The sequence below is a fragment of the Lutjanus erythropterus genome, chromosome 19 (genome assembly GCF_056507025.1).
Source record: "Lutjanus erythropterus isolate fLutEry1 chromosome 19, fLutEry1.hap2, whole genome shotgun sequence".
Taxonomy (NCBI): Eukaryota; Metazoa; Chordata; class Actinopteri; order Lutjaniformes; family Lutjanidae; genus Lutjanus; species Lutjanus erythropterus.
Genome location: NC_139335.1, coordinates 1,347,380 through 1,373,869, shown reverse-complemented (window position 1 = coordinate 1,373,869; position 26,490 = coordinate 1,347,380). Strand labels below are relative to the sequence as shown.

Genomic DNA, 26,490 nt, shown 5'->3' with positions numbered 1-26,490 from the left:
CCTTTTTATAACCACAATACTTGTTTAATATTAAATATTGACAATCTCCTGGTATGAAGAAATATCTAATTGTGATTATTTTGACTGATATTGCAATTGTGATATGATTTGCAATAATAGAGGTAATGATCATTTTTACATCATTATTTTTAATATGACTGAAAAACATTTTTTGCAGGGATCTTTGTGTTTTAAGTAGAATCTGACGTGTTCATTCATTTAAAAAGTTTTATGACACATTTTGCTTTGAACAAATATTGCACCTTGTGTGATTTGAAAATTGCTCCTCCCTCCTGCTAAAACTAAAGTGGAGCTCCTTCTGTTCTGAGCAGCCACACATCAAACTGATTCAAAGTCTTCTGACTCCAGCTGAGACGACAAACAAGCTCAAAATATCAGACTGTTCCTTTAAGAAGAATTAAAGGGCAGTGGTAGAGTTGTCTTGGGTCAGCCCAACAAAGAGATGGCAGTGTTTGTTTAATTGTCATATACAGAATCTTATCACTACAAAGAAAAAAACGTGTTTTCAAGAAATCTTCCCTTGGTTGACGCCCCCCCTCCCACCGCCGCCGCCGCCCCGCTTGAATGTATGAAACACTTACAAATCAAAAAAACTGGGTTTACAATTGACCGTTATTTACATAGTTACAGTGGTTTTTAAAGCACCGCTAGCCAAGTGGAAGCTCCACAACTGTCGCTCGTTGCTCAGTTCAATACAAACTGAAAGAAAGAAAAAAAAAAAACCTGCTCGTCGGCTCAACTTTAAACCTGAACACCTGAAGGTCTCGGCTCAAACCTGAATCTCAAACTGGTCCGACAGGCGTCTCCTGCAGTGAGTCAATACTGTGCAATGGATTCAGTGTGTAACAAAATGAACTTTTTTTTTTATTTTTGCAAAAAAAAAAAAAAAAAATCGGATCTTTACTGGTTGTTCATTCTGCGACACACGGCTCATTTTCACATGTGGACGTGCCGTTTTGTTTCATCACTGCTTCGGTGCAACTCTGCACCATATGGAAGAGGCTTTAATGAACAGTGATCGATCCTCATTCAGGACTGTAGTGACTCTATAAAAGGCTTCCTCTCTTTCTCTTTTTGTGCGTCCGGAGCGGTTTAGAGCCCCGGCACACGTCAGGAAAGGAGATCTTAAAATTTACACTTTTAAAACTGGGGTTTGTTTTGTTTTAGCTCTTTGAAACCTGTTAAAACATGCTAATATCGTCTCTCTCTGGCATGGGCCTGGTTCTACCTCTGTTCTCTCCCTCCCTGTGTGTGTGTGTGTGTGTGTGTGTGTGTGTGTGTGTCAGTGTGTGTGTGTCAGTGTGTGTGTGTCAGTGTGTGTCAGTGTGTGTCAGTGTGTTGTGTTCAGAAGCAGAACGATGCTCGCAGGTCGGAGCGCAGACGAGACGTTGGCTCTTTCATGAGTAAGAGAGGTGCGAGCCGTTGGAGATGTGCGAGGTGACCGACGTGCTGCGGCTCAGCCCTCCGTCGCTCCCCCCGCCGCCCGGACCCCCAGATGCCGTCCTCCTCAGAGGCTGGGGGCTGTTCCTGAGGGCCATCAGACTGGGGCCCCGCACGCTCAGGCCCCCGCCTCCGTAGCCTCCCTGTGACGATGAAGAGGAGGAGGCGGAGGAGGGTGGGGAGGAAGAGGACAGGGAGATGGGAGGAGGTGGCGGCGGGGGAGGCAGCAGAGCCAGGGACTGGGAGGAGGCGTGGGAGGAGAGGTGGTGGTGGTGGTGGTGGTGGTGGCCCTGGGAGTGGTGGGGGTAGTGGCTCCCTCCACCCACCCACTCGCGGGCGCGCTCGCGCTCCCTGCTGTCGCGCTCGTGGCTGTCGCGGTACAGCTGCGGCGTGCTCTGATGGTGTTGGTAGTGCTGGGGGAGGTAGTGCTGCTGGTGGTGGTGGGAGGACGAGGAGGAGGTGGACGAGGAGGACGAGGAGTGGCCCCTGCCGCTCTTGTGCAGCTCGCTGTCCCTGCCGAGGCCGTGGGAGGAGGTGATGGACTCGGCCCGGCTGAAGCCTCCTCCGCCATGGTTCTGGCTGCGCCAGGACGGAGTCGCCACAGAGTTCTGGACGCTGTGGCTCCAGTGGCTGCCGGAGCGGGGGACGGGCCGGGATGGCCAGCCGCTGGAGCCCGAGGAAGGGCTGGGGGTCGGGTAGCCCTGGTTGAAAGCCTCGGCCGGGATGCCGGTCAGCGCCATGTTGCTGAAGCCGAGACGCATGCTCTCCGAGTCGAAGGCTTCGATCTCGTGAGCCTGACGCTCGAGCAAAGTCCGGATCCGCTCGGAACGTTCGTTCTGCAGGGAGAGCATCTCCTCCTCGATCTGACAACAGACAGCCACACGGTTAGTCACCATGGCAACAAATGAAAAACATTTATACACCAAACCAGCAGTCCATGATTTATCAACTGATGGAAAAGGTTTTCTTCAACAGTGATGCAGTTTTCTTATTTAATTTATTTAAATTGGCAAAGACCTCAAAATCTGCTCTGACCGCCAGTCAATTTAGAACAACTGTTTCCATCCAAAAGGGGCGGAGTCATGAAACAGGAGCAAAGTACCTGGATGGGTTGCTCTGAGTCACTTTTTGTGTATTTATTTTGTTTTATATTACATGTAAGTTGTATTTTATGTGAGGGATCAACAACTCTAATTTCATTTCAAACCCTGTGTTGTATATTGATGATAATTATTCGGAATCCTCATCAAGGATAGCTTGGTTTAGCTAAGCTAAGCCTTAGTGTGACTCACTGGATGATCTGTGTGGGTGTAAGCTTGCCTCTGGACTCTTGTTTCAGGCAGCATCTGCAGTCTGCATTTTCAAAGTCCACAGGAAACAACAACAGTAACCTCAGAGCTGCTACCTACACGCTGAAAATGGCGGATATTCTACCAAAACAAGTTCCCCCTTCAACACCATTTTGCAGGAGCGTCACTGTATTCTGGGCTTAACGCCGTCCAAGACGATTGTGATTTTATCTAGGGAAAGGCAGAACCTCATACCAGAGCAAACCTCTGCTTATAGGACACTGAGTTTCTGTGATGGAAGCGGCGCTCTCGTGTGGACGGGGCCCAACATTAACCTACACTCAGCCTCACTAGATGTGTCAGGCAGTACGCCAGCAGTCGAGCACTAAAAAACACCAAAAAGCTCAGAGGACAGTCCTGTGTCTGAGTTAATGACAGTATAACACAGTCACAACGTCTTCGTACCCTTTGCTCCAGCAGCGCCCGGCGGATGGACACCCTCTGCTCCAGGTCCTTCACCTCTCGCTCGTGCTGCGTGTCAGTGTGGATCTTGATTTTGCTCTGGTAGGCGTTCAGCAGCTCCAGCTCCTGCTGCAGCTGCATCCGCAGCACCTGGTACTCGGCCTCCTGCGTCTCATCGAGCCGCAGCTGTGAGGACCAACGAGGACGAAGATCAGTATGAGCAGAAAACAGTCTGCTGTTCAAAGAGTCACGCTGTCTAATAGTTTTATTAATGAGATGTGATGTGCAGCGAAGTTCTGATTTAGTTACTTTTCTTCCCATCTTCAGTAAAAAGATTATTACTTCGGCCAAGGAGGTTTTATTTTCTGTACTGGTTGTCAGCAGGATTACAGATAAATTACTGGCCTGGTTTTCATGAAACATGGTTAAAGGGTGAAACATGGGCCAAGGAAGAAGAACACAGAATTTTGGAGCAGATTAAAGACAGATATATGAATCATTTTTCACTTTTGTCATTATAAGATAGAGCAACTGGCCTTCTGCTGGTGTCACTCCTCTTAGTGTCTTATGTTTGTATTTATATCAGAACTGCAACAGTTACTCAATAAATCTAATAATCAATCAAACAAAATAAAATGAATTGCCAACTATTCTGATCTCGTCAACTCTTTTCATTTTTCAAAAACAGTGAATTTCAGAGGAAGAGCAGCTTTGTGACAGCTCAGTTGTTTCGGTCTCAAAAATATCAAAAAGTATTTTCTCTGAAGCTCCATTTGACGTCTTTATATGTCTTGTTTCGTCTGAATAACAGTTCAAAACTGACATATATTCAGACTGCAACAGTAAAAATTAAGAGAAAAGCAGAAAATTCTCAGTCTGAACAAGAAAACGTGAGAATTGTTACTTGATGAATGTTTTAAAACAATAAATAAATGAACCTAAAACTTAAAGTCAGATGTAAAGACGAATGTCATTTACATTTTCAAATCATTCTTTAAAAAGGTCTGAATGTCTGGATCATATCGATTGTTTCTGGGTTTTCTTTGGATGCGCTGGATTTCCTTTTTGATTTGATATGCTGCTGATAAATTCATGTTGCCTTCACAAACTAAATGTTTGTTTGCGTCTCTGTCACTGAGGTGGAGCTGCTGCTGCTGCTGATGATGATGGTGAGGATGATGGTGAAGGTGGTGGTGCAGTGCAGGTGTAGCAGGTGCGCGGAGGTTTCCTTGCCTTACTCACAGCCTGTGTGGACAGCATGTCGTTGATGGAGTGGTCGTACTGCTCGGCCAGGATGGCCAGCTTACGTGTTTGTTCCTCTTTGAGGCGTTTGAGGACAGCCTTGTGGTCGGATTTGGGAGTGCTCTCCAGCAGGTGGTTCCTCAGGGCTTTGTACTGACGGGTCTGGATCTTACAGGTCTCCTGGAACTGACGCTTGATCTGCAGCTCTTTGGACTGAAAACAGGTTTAAATAATAATAATCAGCTAATGCCAATAAAACCCTATAACTTATCTGCTAAAACTAAACTGTGGTGAACATTTAATTTATTGCTTTATCGTTTTTCCATTTCTCTTATGTACCTTGAGGCTCTTGGGCTGCTGCCGGACCTCCATGGCGTGTTTCTGTCGCAGTTCTTGTTCACGACGCTTGTTGTACTCCATCTGGTTGGTCAGTTCGGTCTGATGTTGCGTGCGGATGAGCTCGGCACGAGTCCGCTGCACCGAGCTCAGCTGCCTGAACTCCAGCTCCTGGGTGGACTCGTGGTGCCGCAGCAGCATGGCACACTCCAGATCCTTCTGGGTCTGCTTCTTGTTCAGGTCCTGGCGGAGGACGAGACAGAGGTCAGAGGGAAGGAAGAGGGAGAGAGGAAGATGTGTAGTAAGAAAGGAACATACAGATCACACATTAGGGTTAAATTGTTAAAAAATCAAATTGAGACATTTCTGACTAATATTGAAATCTAAAGTGATAAATTACACTGCAGGCCTGAATTCATGGTCTATTCAACAATATTATTACATTACAGGTTTAAATCTACTGTAGATTTAGTCGACTAAATCAAAACTACAACTGAAACAATTCAGATGACTAAAACTAAATCAAAATTCGCTGTCAAACTAACACTGATTTTATAACCACAGACAGAGCTGTCGTACCTCTCTGAGCAGGTCCTGCTCCAGGTTGTGGCGAGCCAGCAGCATCTTCCTCTTGTACTGGCGACACTGCAGCTCGTAGTACTGCCTCTGCCTCCTGAGCAGGCTGGCCTCCTCCTCCGCTTGCATCTGCTGCAGACACTCCTTCTGACGGATCAGCCACTCCTGCTTCTCCCGCTTCGGGGTCGACTGGTTCTCGTTCAGCTCCTGTTTAATGCAGGACAGAGCTGCCATGAACAACTGCAGGCCTGTTCTTCCTCTCTGCAGCATGTTGTCTACATCCACTGGACATGCAGGGGAACTCCTAATATGAGCTCTGAGTGCTCTGGTTTGGAGAATAACATCCATTACACAAACTGGTATTTGATGTTGTTACCTCTTTCAGCTGCTCCTTGCGCTGGCGATACTGGCGTTTCTGTGACTCCAGTAAACTGGTCAGTTCTTTCTTCTGCTGGCCCAGAATGTGCTGCTGGAACTTCTTCTCTTCTGCCAGAGCTGCTTTCGTCTGCAGGACGACACAAACCACATCAGTGCTACTACTGCTGAAATGATTAAAGGATGATTCTGGTGTTTTTAAACCTGCCCCTATATTTTTTGGGAGGTCAAAATGACTAAGAGGTACAAAAGGTTTTGGAGTGTGCAGCTATGAAACGGGCTGCAACATAATCCTTGAGGGCATTATGTTATATTGATTATTACTGATCATGTAGCTCATGACTGATGACATGTTGTGTCTCCAAAGGGGGGGAAGTGGCTGAGGTGATAAAATAAGTTTGTTGTATTACTGATCTTAGTCGGGAAGGTATTCCTGCAGTTTACACACAACGCTGATCTGATAGTTGTTCGTGCATACCTATCTGGGGTCGGGGCCCAGTTGCAGCAGCCCGAGCGACACTTTTCTCCACCTCAGCCAGCTCCTGTCCACACAGAGGAGCAGCAGTTCTACTCCAAGCTCCCCAGATATAGATATACCCAGATATAAAAATACCAGAATTTCCCTTTAAACGCAGCCATAGAAATGATCTCACAGCGTACTGGTGTGAACGTACTGAGTCTGCTCTACAGTCTCACCTCCTTCTCCAGGATGGCCTGGTGCTTCTTGACCAGCTTGTCGGCTTCGGTGGAGAAACTGTTCCTCTGGTTCTCCAGCTCTTTGTCCAGCTTCAGCTGGTGCTCGTCCATCTCCGCCTTCAGTTTGTTCTCCAGCCCCATCAGCTGCTTCTGGTGCTGCCGCCGCATACGCTTGTAGCCGGACATCTGCTCTCGTAGCGCCGAGCCCTGCTCATGTTCCTGGATTTGACGGGTCACCTGGAGGAGGAGACGAGAAACGGAAGAACACAGATATTAGGGCTGGACATTACATCAATATTATATCAATATCTTGATAAGAGACTAGATATCATCTCAGTTTTTGGATGTTGTTATATAATATGTTATATAAGTGGAATAAGTTGGTTGTAAAGGCTGCATTACAGTAAACATGATGTAATTTTCTGAACTGCTCCAGCTGTTCTATTATTTGTCTTAGTCACTAAATCCACATTACTGATGATTATTGATCAAAAATCCTATTGTGTTAGTATTTTCTGTGTCCATATAGCCCGACCCTTACCACATTACATAGTGTTGGGTAGTTTAATCCACAACAATGCATCATATTCTATAAAATCATTGTATTTTTGCTTGATATAGCTCACAATAGCCTAAAAATATTGAGCTGTCATGCATAAGCCATATGGACCTGCTCTAACTGATGTTTGTAAGTGAGAGTTTCTGTGAGAGATGATGTGAAACTACAACTGCTGCCATGCAAACAATGTTCTCCACTAAACTGTGGCATGAAGGCATCAGTCTGTCTGCAGAGTGGCTCCATTTTAAAAAGGGTCAGGTCACCCAGTTCAGATGGAGCTCTGCACACAGTTTTAATGGCATGCATTTAGAGACTTCTGCAACACGACACCACTAGAATAAAACATAATCATTGAACCATCATCACAAACACCCCACATAAACAAAGAGACAAAGAGAAACTCTAAACTTAATAAGAATAAAATCTTTGACTGTGATTGATTTAGGATAGCAGATAATGAGAATTTTGATTCATTTGACTTTAAATCAAGGATTAAACCAATAATTTGCTTAAAAAAACAAACAAAAAAACATAATTATTTATATGCTTTCTGAGTTGACAGCACACAACACCACACTATAAGCTGCAAGGACGAGGAGACCGAGGAAGACGAAGTTACCAGAGAGGCCGTTCGGATGGTGGCGAAGTGGTCACGGTTACGATAGTAGGCTCGACGGCGTCCAGCTGAGGTAGCCTGGGGCTGGTCCATCTCTGGCTGGTACGGGTCATCGTAGATGTTATCCTGACCCTGAACAGGAGGAGGAGACACTTTTAATATCGCACACACATAAATTTAGGCTTACCTAATTTCTCTTTATGAAACTAGACGTTGCATGGGAAAACGTTAATTTAATGGGATCAGATGTCCAAATGAAAATTGTAATATATATTATTATTATTAATATATAATATTAAAGATCAACCAGACTTGGGGTTGGGTGTGTTTACCGTGGGTCGGTGGATGATGGAGCTGTTGGACGTGACCGTGTGCTCGCCCTCCTGCATCATGGCCATCTCACTGCTGCTGTCATCAGAGGCATCGGCCAGACTGTTGACCGAGCTGCTCTGAGAACTGGCCGAGATGGACATGCTGGGCACCGACTGCGAGCTCTCCATGCTGTTGACTGTTCCCGTCCGCAGCAGGTACTGCTCCACCTCCTGACACCCACAAACACACAAACTGGATGTAGCTCGACACAGATATTTTCTTTGATAACAGGCCATTAAATTTGCATTTTTGTCTGCCTAATTTGTCTTTTCTATTTTGTTGTAGTCCCACGTAAAATGAGAAGAATTAGTATTAGCACATCATTAAAGCTCAACCCACTCCATCCCTCCCTATCATAGACTGATTCTTTTCATTTTTAGGGGAGAAAAGGGGAGATAAATGCACATAATGCAAATGCAACCTTTCCTAAGAGTCATTTGGCCCCAAAAAATCAAAGAAAAATCTGTCTAGAGTTGCAATTATTTCTATATTTCTCTTTGGAGTTGGCATCCATAGCTTGTGGAGGGAGACTCAAGGCTAAAGAAACCAAGCTGTCAATGCAGACTATGATGCACATTTCAGTTGATGAAACAAAACCTTTTGGTAATTTGAGGTGTGTTAAAAAATAAATAATTTAAATAATAATTTAATTAAAAAAATATTTTTTTGTCAAAGCCACAGGGAGCCATTAGAGAGAGGCAACAAAGCCACATGCAGCAGGTTGCAGACACCTTGTTTAGGGTGTACAAATTCACACAACATTATGATTGACGTATACGATGTCCTTTCCCATGATACTCTAGCTCGTCTTATAAGTCGGAGCACTTATTTCATTTCTTTGTTTTTTCCTCCTTGTCCGCTACATCGTTTCCTCCCTCCTGCTCCTGTCTTCCCCTCCCAGGAGTCATTCATTCCCTTCACACTCATTCCAGCCTTTATCTTCCCCCTCTCCTTGCTCCTCACCTCCTCATCCTCCCCTCCCTCGGACACAGGGCCGTTCTGCTGGGTCTCCTGGAAGAGGATCTTCTTCATCTTGCGGTACTGCAGGTTGTCCAGCTCCCGCACCGCATCCTTGGTTCGGGCAATCAGGTCCATGATCACCGTCAGCGGACGCTCGCGACACAAAAACCGATGCTGCAGGACGGAAACGACAGATGAGACTCTGCAGAGGAGGTTTGTGTGTGTTTTGATGATGTCACTGGATGAATGACTCACATTGAGCAGCACGTCCGAGGTAGGCCGGTCCTGGGGAATCTTCTGTAGGCAAGAGTCAACAAAGTTGCGGAAGGAATCAGACCTGCAGAGAAATATGGGATTGTGTTACTTAACGTGATAAACTCCTTTATGGAGACGAAACAAGAGGAAAAGTGGAGATCTGCGAAAGCAAACAATTATTTAAGTCCTCTAAGGATAACTAAGAGCACTTCTATTTAGTTTTTTAAGTCCATTATCCCATGAGAAAGTCATCTAAACATTAAAATATCAAATAGTGTTCTTTGTCACAACTGTCTCATTATCACAAGTTTATTCATGAAGTTACTAGTTTCACAATAGATATATAATTATAATATAATCAATAGATTTGAAGAGTTTGTTTTTTCCCCAAGCCATCATTTGAGACAGGCCTTTATCTGCTCATGTTGACCACGCCCCTGTCAGTTTTTCAGACCTAGATTTTATTTGATCAGTTTTTATTTGCGGAAAAGTACAAAGTCTTAACTTTTTATTTCAGAAATGTGATTAAGATATGATTATGAATAAAGAGTTTATCTTAAGGTACCTGCATCTCAATCTTGAGGACAAAAGAAGTTTACGGCTTCTGTGAAGATCAAACAGAGAAGACAAAGAAATATTCTCACCAGTGGTTGGACTGAAGGATGGGGCTTTCATTCTGAGCGATGTGATATAAGGCACTCATAGCATTCATGTTGAACAGTGGGGGCTTCCTCTCCGCTGTGGAAAGAACACAACGTCAAAAAAAATATAGACAAACAATCATGTCTGGATTTAGTCACACACATCATAATCTTCATCATCTTCATCATCTGCAGGTCATACCCAGCTCTATGCAGGTGATGCCCAGCGACCAGACGTCCACCTTGCCGTCATACTGGCCCTCATCCATGGCTAAGATCACCTCTGGAGCCATCCTAACAAAGGAAGCACAGCAGAGATCAACAATACACAAGACTGAAGAATCTCATAGTGCTCATTCATTCATTATTCATCTGTAGCTCTACGCTGCTCTGCAGTAACATCACACACTAAGATTAAAGAAAGCAGGGTTAAGATAAAATCAGGAGGATAAAAAGAGCAAGAATGTCAACCAAATGTCTTTTAACAGCCTGTTTCGACTGATTTCAACATATATTCTGCTCACTTATGAAATGACGTTGGTTTAGAAAAAGACTGCAGGATTTGGTTCAACACTCACCAGTAGGGCGTCCCCACGAAGGAGTTGGCTGGAGCCACGATTGAAGCAGAACCAAAGTCCCCCAGTTTGACCTGACCAGGCTCCGTCAGCAGGATGTTTCCTGCTTTCACGTCCCTACAAACGATCAGATGGTAAATCCAACTGCGACTGTTGCATACATATACCAGTAACATTTTTAAAAACATTAATATACTGCTGTCAGATTAACACTGATGGAGAAGTCTACACTCAGGTGTTCAAATAACTTTATTTCTCATTATCGCATTTAAAATAAGAATCTAGACATGTCTGACTACAACACACTGTGGCATAGGTTGGACTAACAGGATACAGAATCATAGTGAGACAAAGTGAATCAGTTACGCCTTCATCATTTCAGCTCAGGATACAACTCAAGTGCAGCATAACGACTTTTAAACAAGTTATGTTCAGACTCTCAGAATGCCAAGACCTGTTTTTTAAACATGGAGCACATTCTTTAACCACTTGTCTCAACTTGTATTATGTTTAACATGTAAACTCACCACAATGATCCCAAAAAAAAAAAAAAAAAAAAAAAAAGTCGATACTTAAAGTTTTATTTTTACTAAGCTGTTAAACCAAATTTGTTTTAGCTTTGCATTAAAGCTGCAACAAATAATCAATTATTAAATTAAGCTGCAACTATTTCGAATTGATTAATTGTTAGAATTCTCTGAAAAGTGAACATTTTATGGTTTCTTTAGTCCTTTAGTCCACAGTAAACTGAATATCTTTGGGTTCTGGACAAAACAAGACATTTGAGGACGTCATCTTGGGCTTTGAGAAACACTGACTGACGTGTTCTGGACCAAACAACAAATCAATTAATCAAGAAAATAATCGACAGGATAAATAATGAAAATAATTGTTAGTTGCAGCCCTACTTTGTGTATTTATTTATGTTTCATTGATTGCTCCTAAACACACACACACACACACACACACACACACAGATAAGAGGGTCTGCAGGCGGGTTTAATTGGAAGTGAGTTTTCTAAAGTTCTTACTCTTGATGTCACTCTTTTTTTTCAAGGGAACCCGGCAGATACACAAACATTTTGCCAGGATTTCTTGCAGTAAATTGTTGTAATAACATCCCAACGTAACTGCCAGAAAGACGAGAACGTGAGAAAAAGATTTTACCTGTGAATCATATTGTGAGAGTGAAGATATGCTAATCCCTGCAGTGCACCATGGGTAATAGCAGCTATTTCAATTTCCTGGAGGGGCTTTTTGTGAACTGCAGAGAAGAGGGTCACAAACAACGAGAGACTGATAAATAATCACGTCTTAACGACTGAAAATGTGGAAAGTGTTGAGGGTTGAACTAACCTTCAAGGAGGTCTGAGGCCGAGCCGAGGCAGTACTCCATCACCAGCTGAGGGACAAACAATTCAACATGACGGTTAGCAGAAACACGCAGGTGGCTTTTTTACATTCAGATATATGGGTTTCATAACCAGTAAAAAAAATCCTTATAGCAGCTTTAATCAGCATCAACAGCTTTGATTATCAATAATCACTAAAGTTATTTAATAAAGTTTGTCGTACATTTGTTTTTTTCCAACGTGCAGGGTGAGGATTTGTTGGAATAAAGTTATTTTAAGATCTCATTCTGGACATTTTTCACAGAATAAACCCACATAAATGTTTATTGCAGCATGAATGTCATCAGTTTATGAAGTTCTGATATAATTAAAATGTAGATGATGGGCAGTGGATTTTTCAAAGTTTATTAGACATAACAACAGTCCTGCTAACTGACAGGATACGTACCCATGCTGTGTGCTCTTTCAGGTAACATCCCCGATACTCGATGGTGTTGGGGTGGCGAAGTTTCTGCAGGAACTTCACCTCTTTAATGATGTCCTGCCATTTCTGCACATGAAGACAAAACACTCAGCAAGTCCACATCTTGTATTCTTCAGAACTTTTCAGAGACAGATTATTGATAGAGAAGTATTTTAATCAATCAATCAAATTTAAAATTAAAATCTTAAAAGGAAATAGTTGTTTCTTTCTTGTCTGTTACCTCGTTCGTCTGCTTGCCGCTGTAGGACATTTTCTTAATGGCCACCACCTCATTGTTGCGCACATCTCGGGCCTGTTGGAATACAGAAACACAATTATTAATACATTATCATGTGCATTCAAGAAACACAGTTACTCAGAGGAAAACAGGTCGCTTTTTAAATCTTTATTTAAGGAGGTTACTTACACTGAGCTGTGTAAACAGTGGCGCCAACTATGTGCCACATACATGTACACATGTTCAGGAAATCAGCTGTCTCCTGAAGAAATCGGGCTTCTCTAATCCCCTACCCTGATTTCACACTACATTTAAAAAATCAGCTTAATGGAGAAATAAAACTGTAACCCAGTTACTTAAATGCATGTAAATGACAGAGAAGACAAAGAAAAGCAGCTTCATCTCTGTAGCCATGGGCCAGTATTAATCAACCACAGAACCAGTTAACTTTATAGTGGGACTGTTTTTCAGTCAGAGCTAGAATTGATCCACATTTAAGGACCTGAGCAGGTCAGTCCGATCATGTAAATAAGAAGCTTTACTTCTTAAAATGCTGCTTTTTTTGGCTTCTCTGTCCAATTAACCCTAGAGTTTTTGTCAGAGAAAGTTCTCTGATTTATCAAATAATGAAAACAATATTTCATTTGTTCCTTCAACATTGTTACTGCTGTGGAAAAACTACTTTTTTTTTTTTTTTTATCAAAGCACATGAAATATTTTTTCACCACTTGGTGGTGCCAAAACATCAATCTGACATGTTCAGTGAGACGAGAACAAAAATGTACACAATGATCCATTTGTCAACCAAACTACAGTATTTGTTTTTCGGATAAAATACTCATTTTTTCTCAAATCTATGGCAAATGCTTAATCCTCCAAAGGGCTTAATCCTAAATCCCAGCGAGGACACTGCCATCGGACACCAGACGACGGCAAGCTTCACTGTGACAACATGAAATCAGCTGCATTGTTACTATTTCTACTGAGAAAAATCCTTAATAACAGCATTAAAAGCTGGAGTAATCAGGTGAAATCAGCCTGTAGAGCTGTATGAGTTTATTTTAAAACGTGTTTATCAGTAAACTAGGCCCTCTTAAGCCTGGCTGAGGTTATGAACGGTCATTTAAGGTCAGCCATCCCCTCTGACACACACCAAGTGTACACCGAGTCTGAGCTCTGAGGAAATACAGTATAAAGCAGTGGCATTCTTGTTAAATTGATGCAAATTGATGCACATCATCTATTTTTGTAGCACATCTCTAATGGCCTTTTAAGGATCCTCTGAAACTCAGACATTCAGTGTGGCAGTGAGAACACTGTGGAGGTGTGAGTCTACCACACAGCCTGAAGAATAAAGGTAAAATGAGATGCACAGCTTAGTGCATACACACATTGTGTTCCCACTGTTTTCCTAATTAGGTAGGGAAATTTTCAGATTCACAGTTTCCTTATTAATGAGAAAATGCAGATGAGACAGAATTTCTGTCTTTTGGAAACCCACACAAAGTTAACACTGCTCAGGCCTCCTGGGTTCAGTCAGTGTGCGTCTCAGGGAAATTCTTTGGAAATCTGATAAATATCTGAACAGTTTGATTTTCCTCAACACAATCTCAGTACTGAGCAACATACAGTATTGTGTTGCTTTTGCACAATGAACAGGAACCTATAAAGAAATAAGTAGAGGACAAGTGTGTGTTTTAGACCATATGGTTTGTTCTGCCAACAAACCTCTGAATCACCCTCCACATCTCTGATTTATTCTACTTTTTGTGCACATTGATGGTTGTTTCCACCAGTTGGAGAACACTGGACAAATCAGAGCAAGATCAAGAATATCAACTTCACCTTCTCACACAGATATCGATATTGCAACAATAATGTATGGGTGACTATTGGTGCTTTCACAAAATATTAACACAACGTGATTTTTGATCATTAGTAACATACATATAATGACTAAGTGGGTAAACCCAAAATAATAGAACAGCCGAATAGAACAGCAGTCAGATTGACTTTCTAGACAATACCACAGGTCACGATGGGTGGGTCAAGTCTAGGGATGTACAACTACACAATTAAATGTCACCACCGTCGCTAGTTGACACCAGAAGTACTAGTCCATTAAACTATTTCTAAATACTTTATTCACGCACAAGGCCAGCTAACTGTTGCACTAGTCAGGGCTGCGGCGCCGTCAGATGGCAGCCCCTCCCACCCAGTGCATATGCCACAATGACCCACGCAAACCTGGGTGTTTTTAATCAGCAAATTGGGACAGATGACAGCTCATAAAACCAGCACAGTTTGGTAGTGTTTTCACATAGAAAATGGAATTAATGTTGAATGTAGACCGTGACAGAATATAACAACTCAATGTGTGACTACTTTCAGCACAGACACAAACATTAACCTGCAAGCAGAGCTACTGCTGCTGCTAGCAAAGCTAACATTAGCCACACTGTATAGCAGGCTGGCAGCTAACGTTAGCTCAGGGTAAACAATGTTGTTTAGTCCTATATTCTGTGATCCTGTTCGCACTGAAAAGTTGAAGCATTTAATGAGTTGTTGTCACGTTTTGTAGCTTAATGTGCAATAAATCACACGGCGCAAAGTGTCACACATATCATCCCTAGTCAAGTCACAAAGCAGCGGATTTCCACCAGATGCGGCTTTGTGATGTCGCGTGTGCGCTGCGGTTTTGTTCTGTCATATGAGCGACTGCAGTTCCCACCAGCAGCATTTCAGCAGCAGAGCGTTACAACTTGTAAACTCTAAAATGTTCTACAGCTGTTCCTCATAATCAATACCAAAGCTTTCTGTCAACTGAAAGTGGCATCAGCAGGTTGGATCAGTCAGTCACTACTGATCAGCGCACACACACACTTGCACGCACACACACACACACGCACACGCACACGCACACACACACACACACACACACACACACACACACACACACAAAGCTGCCTAAAGCTGCCAGTGTGTTTCATCAGAACTGCTTGTCAGATAGTCGGCATGCTTTGGAAACCCCCCTCCCTCCCCCCTGACATCTTTCAGACAATCTGACATTCACACCCACTTCACACCGTGATTGGCAGCTGTGTGGAGGTGAGAAAAGTAACCGGGGTGCAGAGTACAACACCATGAATGTCTTCCAGGAGAGACAGTCTGAAAATGTGCTCCATTAGCCACACTTTAAGCCCAACGTGTGAGACTTTCAGAAAACTTTATTAACACTGACAGTGTATCAGAGGACAGAACCACTGTCACAACTATCGTTCTGAAGCCTCGAGTCAGACATTAGGGTAGGTTGTCATCTTGGTTTTTTGGCAACCAGAGCATGCTTGGTACCAACAAGAGCGTGGAGCTGGTGAGTGACATACTGTGACTTGGCCTGGACTTGGTTTAGTCTCGTCAGTTCCAGATCCACAGACTGTGTTAATAATAATAACTTTATATACAATCTATGGTTGAAGCAAGTCGTTTCCTACGTCCCCTCCTCCAAAGACTTGGGAACGCTCTCGCAGGCTGAAGGAACTCCAGATGTGTGCAACACCATAAACTGACAAATACATGTGATGACGAGTCTTACACTATAAGCTGATCAGCTGTTTCTAACCTGTCGATGTAAAGTTAAGCCTGTTATCCTGAAAATAAAAGCCCACTGCTCTGAAAATACACACTCTGGCAGGCAGTGTGGTTGGCAGTCACTTAAAAGTCCAGACTCCATTCACAAATTGCTTAATTTAACCGTTAAACATCTACACCTAAAAAATTAATGCAACTCATAAACAGACTCCTACACATTCAGTGAACGTTCAGCATTAATTTGAACTCTGATTAATGTGAAATGGGAAGAAAAACAAAAAACAAAAAAACAAACACCTTCAAGAGTGGCCTGTCAGAACAGGCATAATCACCTTTGCATTCCCATGGAAATGGAAAACTAGCTATTTTCCACATAACCCAGTCCCAACATGAGCACAACGTCATGGTGAATGATAGAGAAGATAGAGAAAGAGGGCATTTCAGTCTGATCTTGTCTTAAAAATCTCATTCACGGATTATCACTAAGTAGAGATGCTGTGTTGAATGTAAAGACATACTGGTTTTACCAAACAAACATATGCTGCCAAAAGGTAGACTGACTCAACGTCCTACTCACAAAGTAAACAGCTCCGAAACTGCCATGGCCGATCTCACGGAGGTCAGCGAACAGCTTCTCCGGATCATCTTTGCAGAAGAGATCTGCCACCTCCGGGTCCTTGAGATTGCCCGCCCGTGCACTCGAGGGCATGGCCAGGGCCTGCAGTACAGGGGAGAGCACAGGTTAGTACAGGGAGATGGAAGTGAAGAGCGGAAACACCAAAACAAGCAGACACCACCAGACCTCAGAGGCATTACTGAGAAAAACATTTTGGGCCTGGTTTTAGGAATCAACTCTTAGATAAATAAAGGCTTTCTACTATACAATTATATCACTACTGCAACTTCAGTTCTCTCTTTTACACATAAGCCCCAATCTGTCACTTTTTTCACTGAAGGTGAAATCAATAAAAGGGATATATAATGGCATCTTCCTACGGGAAAGTCTGTCTGACAGCAAGATCAAGTGGTGAAAATATTCAATTTTTTTTTTTCAGATGTCTAAAATACGTTTTGCTGCTGACCCTGTCCTGACCCACAGCAGTACACTGTTTAGCTTCCTACTCCAGTACTCCTGCTGCTTCTCCAAACTGGTGGCCTGTCAACCGTCATCCACTGTAGGTCATTCATATGTTATTCTGATCCTGCCCACACTATATTTATAATATTTTTACCTGTTAAGAGTGCTGCTGAGTCAGAGGCTGCAGCGAACACAAAGACACACCCTCGTTAGTGTGCAAGACAAAAAAAAAAATCACCTCACTTTCTGTGCCAACAAACAAATAGCAACTCACAACAGATGCTGACAAATTCTAATACCAAACTATTTTTAACATAAAAGTATATTCAGAATGTTTTCACGATTTCTCCTTGCTGTCAGACAGCCTTTTTCAACAGGAAACTACCATTATACAAGCTAATTATCACTCCCTACAAACCAACCAAACTCCACTGGGAGAAATCAGTAATTTTACCTCACAGATCACAAGAGTTGTTAGTCTACTGCTGCATCAATCTATTTGTTTGTTTGTGTTATTGTGTGGCTATGGTGAGTCCAAACTAGCCTTTTAATTACAGAAGTCTCACAATAACACAAACAAAGATTGAGGCAGCGGTATCAGCATCTCTTTTGTTCTGTGAGGTAAAATTACTTATTTTGCCAATGGAGTTTGGTTGGTTTGGAGGGAGTGATATATGGCTTATTTAATGGTGCTTTCCTGTTAAAAGAGGCTGACATCAAGGAAAAGTGGTGAAAATAGTCTAAATATAAATAATATTTTTTTAGGTGTCTAAAATACAGCCTGCTGCTGACCCTGTCCACAGCGCACACACCTCCATTTACCGTACATAATACACTGACTGTTTTTCTCTGTTTAACCGCATAATTAATTGAATATCTTCGACTTTGAATTGCTGCTAGTCAGACAAAAAGAGAAATAAGTGAACATCACATCACACCTGAAAATATCATGTTTTACTGAACTGCTGATTTAAACAATCCTATAAAGAGAACATTTACATTTGATGTACTGAGCGATGTGACAATCACTTTAGGAGTCCTAGCAGGTTCCAATCCAGTGTTTTGAATTGTGCTGAAGAAACTAGCCTTTGGTTTAAAATTGGAACATGGATTGTGTGCCCATTTTGTTTTTGAAAGATGTGAAGCGTCTGTTTTCCACTTCAGCTGGGCAGAAAACCATCTAATTAATGTGTTAAACACGCTGGAAAATGCATTCTTGTACTCTTCTAAAGTGACCCATTTGCAAAATTCCCTCATGTGCACCAAAATCAGAGACTTTATCAGCCTCCCTGATACACAGAATCCACGGTGCATGTCCGAAATATTCTCCAATATTCCAGGAATGTCATGACTGGCTGCTTTTGGCATAAACATTTGGAGTTATCGTGGGCTCTGCACCTCTGTGGTGATAGAAAACAGTCTTTATCTCCCACAGTTGATCTATCTGGGACAGTAACAGGCTGACAAGTTGTGACATGAAGACATTCAACAGAAAACTGAGAAACCAGGATGTTCAACTGTGAGAGGCCTGAAAAACTGGAGGGAGCAAGTTACAAACAGAAAGAGACAGGAGACACGAGAAAGAGTGACATGAACAGGAGAGACTGAGTACTGATGTGGTGGAGACAAAATGGCAGCTGGTTTTCACAGAGTACACATCAACATGAATGAATTTCAATTATTAACTGTTCAGTTTGGCTGGAACTTGTAACGTCAAAAAGCATAAATTCTGCAAAGGCTCAACAGCCTCCAAAATAAGAGCACACAGCTGCTTTTACAATTTATTAACTGAGCCTAAAAAGAGACATTTAGTGTCGCTCTTGGTGTAATAAAGAATTTAACAAAAATATTGATAAACCAGCGTGTTTTGAACCAGTCTTCACACGAAATTTATTGGTTTATCCATGATTTACTAAAGGACATATATATAGTAGGCCTGCAACTAGTGATCATTTTCATTATCGATTAATCTGTCAATTATTTTCTCACTTATCTTTGAACCACTTCTTCCTTTGAGGAGAATAAGTGTATTGTGATGTGTAACAATTTTCTTTTTGGTTAAATGGATCTTTCTAAAATTGGTATTGGGGAAAAAAAGGATAGGATACTTCTCTGATTCCAGCTTATTAAATGTGATTTTTAAATGAGTTTTTTCTGGTTTCTTTACATTTGAAGATGAAAGAAACAAAGAAAGAAAGAAAGAACATCCAACAATAATAAAACATACTTAATTTTCAGGTTGCAGCTATCAATTATTTTCATTGTGCTGATTTGTTTATTATTTTCTCAATTAATGAATTCATTAATCCTGTCACACAAACCTACATCTTTCCTGTCACGATTATTTTCATTATCAGTTAATCTGTCGATCCTTTTTTTGATTAGTCAATCAGTGCATAAAATGTCAGAAAATGGTGAAAAATGTTAATCAAAGATCAAGATAAATATAAAAAGACAGAAAATATTTACATCTAAGAAGCCAGAGTCAGATAACTTTGACTTTTTTTGCCTTAAAAAATTACTCAGCCTGATTAATCAAAATAATTGGTGATTAATTTCATAATCAATTAATCATCACAGCTCTATTTAATTTATCACCTTAACCACTTCCACCGTTTGGAGCTCACAACATGTCCTCAGCCACAACCTATAATATGATCAATAACTATCAATATCAACCAACATGAAACTTGACTATGATGAGAGGTTTTTCATCTATAATCACTCTGGCCTAGTTGATCAACTAATCTATCACTTGTTTCAGCTCTAGTTAGAGATAAAGGAAGGAAATCAATATTCAAACAGTCCACCAGCAGGGAAAAACGAAGAAGAAACTGAATCTTTAAATGCATTTAATTACAGACTCGACACTTGTGTCGTCTCATGTGTCTGAAGATCAGAGAGTCGAACTGACAACACTGCACTTCTTCACCATCCAACTCCAATCAAAGATGGGTATGAATAAATCCATGAAGATGAGTCGAGCCTCAAATCAAATCATCTGACTAAATCAGCCCCCTGAATGTAGTCTCAGCCTGCTCACTGAGCCTAGCTTATTGACAAATGCAACATCATTTTATAATGGGGTTAATGTAGCCGCTCGTCCTCGAGTGTCAGCTGGAGCCCCGCGGAGAGCCAGCAACATAACCAGGCCTCTGTGATTCGGTGAATGCATGAAAACACGCCCTCGGGGTCCCCGTTTAATGCAGGACTGCAAGGCTTGTTCCCTTTAAAGCACTGCTGTGTAAACGTGCTAGTAAATCTGTGCTAGACGAGGAGACAGATTCCCACCCTCCCGCCCCCCCAGCCCAACATTTCTTCAGAACGCAGTGAACCAATTTCCAATCATATATTATGTGGCACTCAGTGTTCAATCCAAGGCGAGGATGCAGACGCCTGCAGCTACTGTCTACAGTCAGAGGAAAAACAAGCAATCTGAAATATATGAAATAAAGAAATGCATTTGTCTACAGCAAGAACAGCAGGTTTTTCCACATTAGGAGGAAAAATGGGCCATCCTAAAAGCCTGTACTGGTTCTCTATTCCCCTTTCATGTTTTCTATCACTTTCCGCTATAAATTTTCACAATAAAAAGGTAAAAGTGAATATAATTGTGGCCTTCAAATGGGGTCACATTCACTGATTTATGTGTCCATATAAATGACCCAATGTTGTGGTATTCATGACATCAGTGGAAATTTTCTGAAAACCTCAACTCGTGGATTGGGACATGTGCTGGTGTGTTTAAACAAAGTGCACCGTGGTTTGTCATTATTGCTGTCCACCATTTTCAGATTCCTCTGCTTCATGTTGAAACGCTTCAAAAAAAAAAAAAAGAACACCACCAAATCATTCACCATTTTTGAAATGAGAAGCCGTCTTGTGGTATCTATTTTTGTCATTTTCCAAGGAACCCAGTTGTTCTCACAAGTTTGGGCACACTACGCTGTCTGGGGAAGCAAGTTTCTTCAACTTCCTATGTGGAAAAAACAAACTCACAAGTTCAATTAAGTTAAATTTAAAAGGCAGCACAAGACGCTTAAAAAACAGAGAAGGGAAACGGAGCCACAGACAGAAGTTTTAAACATAATGAGTGACGTGAAATTTGGTGTGTCAGTGGTGCTGAGTGACCAGGATCACATGGCTGAATGCAGCTCTGACTGGGAAACAAGTTTTGCATATCAGAAGCTCCTTGTTGTGCACGTAAAACATTCACACAAAGTGGGAGTACAAACATGTATTACCACCAGTAATCAACACGTCCAAAAGCTAAACTGATGTGAGCTACTTTCTAAAAAAAAAAAAGAGAGAGAGAGAGGGGGAGAGAGAGAGAGAGAGAGAGAGAGACTGGATCACAGGCAAAGTGGTATCAACAATTTTTCATTTTTTCACCGGGCGTGGTCCAATCTTTTGAGAAAGGATCATACTGTTGCATGAAAAAGCCAATATCCACAAACTGCACTACAGCAGCAATGATTAGTCAATTAATTGATTAGTTGTCAAATATTGAATTAATCGCCAACTGTTTTGATAATGTGTAATGTTTACATGGAAATGTTCATTATTAAGTATGTCCCATTTTTAAACAAATTAAATAAATCTAAATCTAAAATACACCCTGGATTCAACCTGCTGAACCATACAAAACTATGTTCTGTTTACTTGGTTGTTACTAATTTTATCAAAAAGGTGCAGTAACCAGTTCTGGAGAGAGATGGTTGACTGTAGAGTTTCATTCTCAGATTATCAAACACTGACGTTTTGGCCAAAAGCAGTCCAGGTTTGACAAATGAAGCACTACCTACCCAACATGTGTACGATAACTTACTATCATTCTAAGTAATTTTGTGTAAAGAAACAGTAGCATGAATATTTTCAAACTTATTGCTTGGCATGTATCATGTCACTTCCTGAGTGCATCCGCATCAGTTGGCAAGACATAATCATGGTAACCCCTGCCATCAATGAACTAATTTAAAAAAAATTATATAGTGCACCTAGCAAAGTGAAACCTTACATTTAAATTGAAGCGTTTGATGTTACACAAGAGCTAACTTGGTTGCTGTATTGCATCGTGCAGTATTTATGCCAGCGTAGTGTCCAGTGCTTCCACACTGTAATACTTCCCCAGAAATAGTATGTTTATCTTGAATATGATTTTGGACATACTAAAAAATATCTCATACTGTTTTAGCATAATAAATAGCATGTTAGTGTGGAATTTTGGACACAGCCTGAAATTCAAGCATCAACTATCTTACCAACCTGTGATTGGCCAAATTCTCTTGTCACAAGCTAAATTTTCTAAAGCCTGAAAACAAATTCAAGAAGAGGAGCGGAAGTCTGGTTTTCACTCAGATAACTTGAATTACAATAAGCTTAGGGATGCACAATATTACTGGCACATCACTGGTATCGCCCGATAAAGGCTTTAAAATAAAATATCAGTACCAACCTGAAATGAATGTAGCTATCTTAAAGAGGCGTCATCCTGACCATTATGGCCAAAGAAAAAAAAAATCTGTCAGTAGTAGTCTTCTCAATTTGCCCTGTGATAATTAAAATTTTGAAAAGCATGTCATTTCATGTATGCATAAGCCAGTGAGCCTTCACAACAAAAGAAGAATTCACAGAGGAGATTTGAGAGATGTTCTCTGCAATGAGTTGGAAAATACTGACATACTAAATATTTGCAAAAATCCAATAGTGTGCATCACTAAATATGCTGAACTGTTATTATGGAACTTTTGCCCAGTGAGGCCAAAAATAAACTACCTTTCCCAGCTTTAATGTATCAATATTAGCATATGGCAATAAATGTTGATTAGGTCTTAATGGCAGCAGAAACTAATGCAAATCTTACAGGGTTTTTGCAGGGAAGATTCACAGACCCTCATTAGAAACAGTTAAACAATATCTTTCCTAAATTTCCAGAAGTCGGGTTATGTTCTAGAATTATCACTGATTTGTGTATCTTAATTTTGTGTTCAATGTGCAGAAAAATAGTGTTACATCCAGCTAACATGAACTAAGTAAATGCTGATAAAACAGTCCATCAGAATGATCTGAGCTAACAGTTAGCTGCAGCAAATGTCCACTACTTCTCAATTTACTGAAGGCTTCTGAAACAAGTCAATGTCCACTGGGTGTCCCTAGAAACGAAGAAGAAAGAAGTCTGAACCCCCCTAGAACAGTTAAATGGGTTAGCTAGTATTGCAGCTAGTTAAAAGAAGAATTACTTCAGTGTTGGCAGATTAGATGGTTTTCAGTCCAAATTAGCTGTTTTAACCTGCATTGTGTTGGTAAAAATGGGGTTGGGTGAGTGGACAGGATTTGGTCTGGTTTACAATAGACTGGGCTGTTTTTTAAAATATGTTAAAATTTATAGTACACTAAAAATGTATTCATCAATTGTATTTCTTTAGTTATGCAAATATGTCAAGTCACTTAGAGCAATTTTGACATGACTTTTTATTCACTGTGCTGAGAAGAGATTCATGTTCACATCATCATCATTCATCTATGAATCAGCCCACCACAATAATAACATACCAACATTGTTTTTAATCCCAGCCATGTCCTCAATAGTGAACACAGATTGTTTCCATCCAACCAGAGACACGGGGTCCTGCATTTTAATAAGCTTAGACTGAAAAACTCTTTGTGCATCAGTCAATCTTAACATCAAATACAGAGCTCAATCTCAGATCAAATGTATATTAGAGAGCTCTGAATGTCATCTTCAGCATTTATATTGTTAAATGCAGTGTACTGTTTGTCTCCTGTCTTAATTTTTGTTTCTTGTCCCGATGTTTGTTGGAAACTGAGCTGCTACGACAGGACCAAATGTCACATTTATTCTAACAATAAAAGTACTTAAAGTTGGCACACTGTCGAGGCTTGTTGCGTTTACCATGTTACAAAATAAAACTATCATTTCTGTTATTTGATATGTCCCTTTGTTCTTAAGGCAGAGGGCAGAAATGGAAAAGTTTCATATACTTAGTGTCTTCTTCAGTCTGCATTCTAACCCACTGGGAAACGCTTGCATTGTTTTTTTTATTATTATTACCATTATTATTATTATTATTGTTATTACATATTGAAAATTTGTTATGATCCGCAAGACAATTGCTACTATTTCTGAATGCAATTGTATTGTTTTTTATAGCTTATATGTGGGTGGGTTTTCAAGTCAATTTGGGCGGATTCTGAGCAATTAGTTGGCAGAAAAACATCAAGCCAACTTAACAACACTAGATAATGTTGGTCATTTTAATGACATGATGATCACCGAACTAGAAATGTCCTCAGTTTTCATCTCAGACATCAGAGTGAACCAAGTTAACGGTTAGCTGCTGCAAATGTCCACTATTTCTCATCTTACTGAAGGCCTGTGAATCAAATCAAAGACCACTGGGCGTCCCCGGACCCAAGTTTGAAACCCCATGGAACAGTTAACTGGGTTGGCTAGCACTGCACCAAGCTGTTAGCTAAATGTAGCATCACTCACCGCGGCTTATTGTGGTTCCGCTCTGGAACGAAAAACAAGTGTTAGCAGCAGAGCTAGCAGCGAGCCGCTGTCCTCATAGCCCGGCTGGGTCTCCTGTCGGCGGACAATCAGCACGACGTCCGGCCCATTTCCACCGAGGTCCCTCCTGATTTCAGAACAGCAGCGAAATAAATTGACGGGTTCAAAATAACACTGCTACTTCAGCGGGCTCAGACAGAAACTTGAAGCTCGCCAGTTGTCTCTCTTACGTTAGCCGTAGCTAATTGGCTAGCTTAGCTTTGATAGCTTGTAAGCTAACGTTAACATTAGCTGTTCTTCTGGGTGTGGCTGATGTTTCTCGGCGGTGCCCCGCTTCTAAGCATATTGTCCTGTTACGGTTAAGCTTTCTAAAATCTCCTCTTAAAGTTCGTCCTGATATCTGCGCCCCATCCTGAGGGTGGACTTGTTCCTTACACCGTTTTTGTTCTGGCTAAATACAAGATGGCACAGACTGGTGGGGCGGGACTCAAGTGTCGTGTATAGAAGGGAACTCTTGATTTGCAAAATTCTCGCGAGATTTGTACGCGTTGATTCTTCAGTGTGCTCGTTGTGCAACCTAATTATGTTTTCTAATGTGACAACGCCGCAGCTGTGATCTGTGTAGGTTTGGAGACAGAAAACGCCTGGCCAGGGTTAGAAAAAATCCTGGTTTGTGTTAAAGGGATCGCTCTCGCGAGATCGTTTGCGGGTCTGGAGTTCCCATTTAGACACAATCGCCCGGAAAATGATTTGTTCTATTTCCTGTGAGATTTCCGCTTCACAAATAAAAGGGTATAAATAAATCGACCTAGATAATATTAATAATCTAGAACAAAGGCTCGAAGGCTCGATTTAATAACGATTTTAACAAGACTCCGTATATGTTGGCCACACTTCATGACGTTGAGGCGCAGCACTGAGTAGACCTCTGCTCAATGAATTCATTCAACAAAATCAAAACTACCAAAGAGGACTCTAAAATACCAGATATAAAATGTATATTCGGGCAGTCAGCCTTTTGCAATAGAGCAGCACAGAGATGAGCAGTATTTCAATAAAATGTATTTAAAGAATATATAAAAAATCAAATAAAAAAATTAAAATATATACATAATTACATAATTAAAATATATACATACATACTTTTAGATTACTTTGTAATTTCCTATTTTCTTGTCAAAAAATGGGAAAAATAAGATGATTTTATTTTTTAACAGAACACTTTAAGAGCTTGTAACTGTCGTAAATTTGGCTGGAAACATTTTGATTTGTTTTTCATCACACCTCACTGTAAAAGTACACTAGCCTGGTAACAAGGGCAGTGCTGGAGACAGTGCAGCCACATCTTTTGGACGTGTCCAAAAATACTTTTAGCTCCAGGAAAGATATGAAATTGGTGTTATAGAAAGGGTATAAACACTATCACAAGCCTGAGCCTGGATGGACAAGGGGCATCATATATCTTAAGAATCAAATCTATGAAACAGTGGAAAATCAATATTTAATCATCAATAATTGCAAAATCTGGCCTGCATGCTGCAAATTCAGTATCACTGCTTAGGTGCTCAGGTTAATTAATATGCACTGTCTCTTCTTAAATAAAATAAAATAAACTTTTCACTTTCTGTAAAAAAAATAAGTGAGGCATTTTTCTAGCTACCTGTTTTAAAAGGTTTCTGGAATCAAGTGAAGTTTGGCACTGTGAGAAATTACACAACATCTAAACACAAGCTGGATAAAATCATCCTGGAGTGAGAGCTGAGTCCCGTCTGTGTTCAGTTACTCCTTCTGATGGTTACTGTCACAGTAAATTCAGTGATCCCAT

General features: G+C 41.2%; 1 protein-coding gene across 3 annotated transcripts; it reads right to left on the bottom strand.

The window, feature by feature from the left end:
• Nucleotides 1-303: 303 nt before the first annotated feature.
• Nucleotides 304-25,142, bottom strand: taok2a (TAO kinase 2a). 3 transcript variants are annotated; one of them, XM_084743562.1, is made up of 21 exons: nt 24,648-25,142; nt 22,590-22,683; nt 16,634-16,774; nt 12,472-12,543; nt 12,216-12,317; nt 11,772-11,817; nt 11,583-11,679; nt 10,419-10,532; nt 10,043-10,134; nt 9,844-9,937; nt 9,200-9,281; nt 8,948-9,118; nt 7,945-8,154; nt 7,616-7,744; nt 6,438-6,674; nt 5,743-5,871; nt 5,370-5,573; nt 4,794-5,033; nt 4,446-4,667; nt 3,216-3,398; nt 304-2,324 (listed from the first exon to the last, which is right to left on the bottom strand). In XM_084743562.1, exons 3-21 carry the CDS (start codon nt 16,763-16,765, stop codon nt 1,419-1,421), a joined length of 3,462 nt encoding a protein of 1,153 aa, XP_084599688.1. In that variant the 5' UTR covers nt 16,766-16,774; nt 22,590-22,683; nt 24,648-25,142; the 3' UTR covers nt 304-1,418. The 3 variants fall into 3 exon arrangements, with proteins under 3 accessions (XP_084599688.1, XP_084599687.1, XP_084599689.1); XM_084743561.1 differs by lacking the exon at nt 22,590-22,683; XM_084743563.1 differs by lacking the exon at nt 22,590-22,683 and having other exon boundaries at nt 4,455-4,667.
• Nucleotides 25,143-26,490: the final 1,348 nt, after the last annotated feature.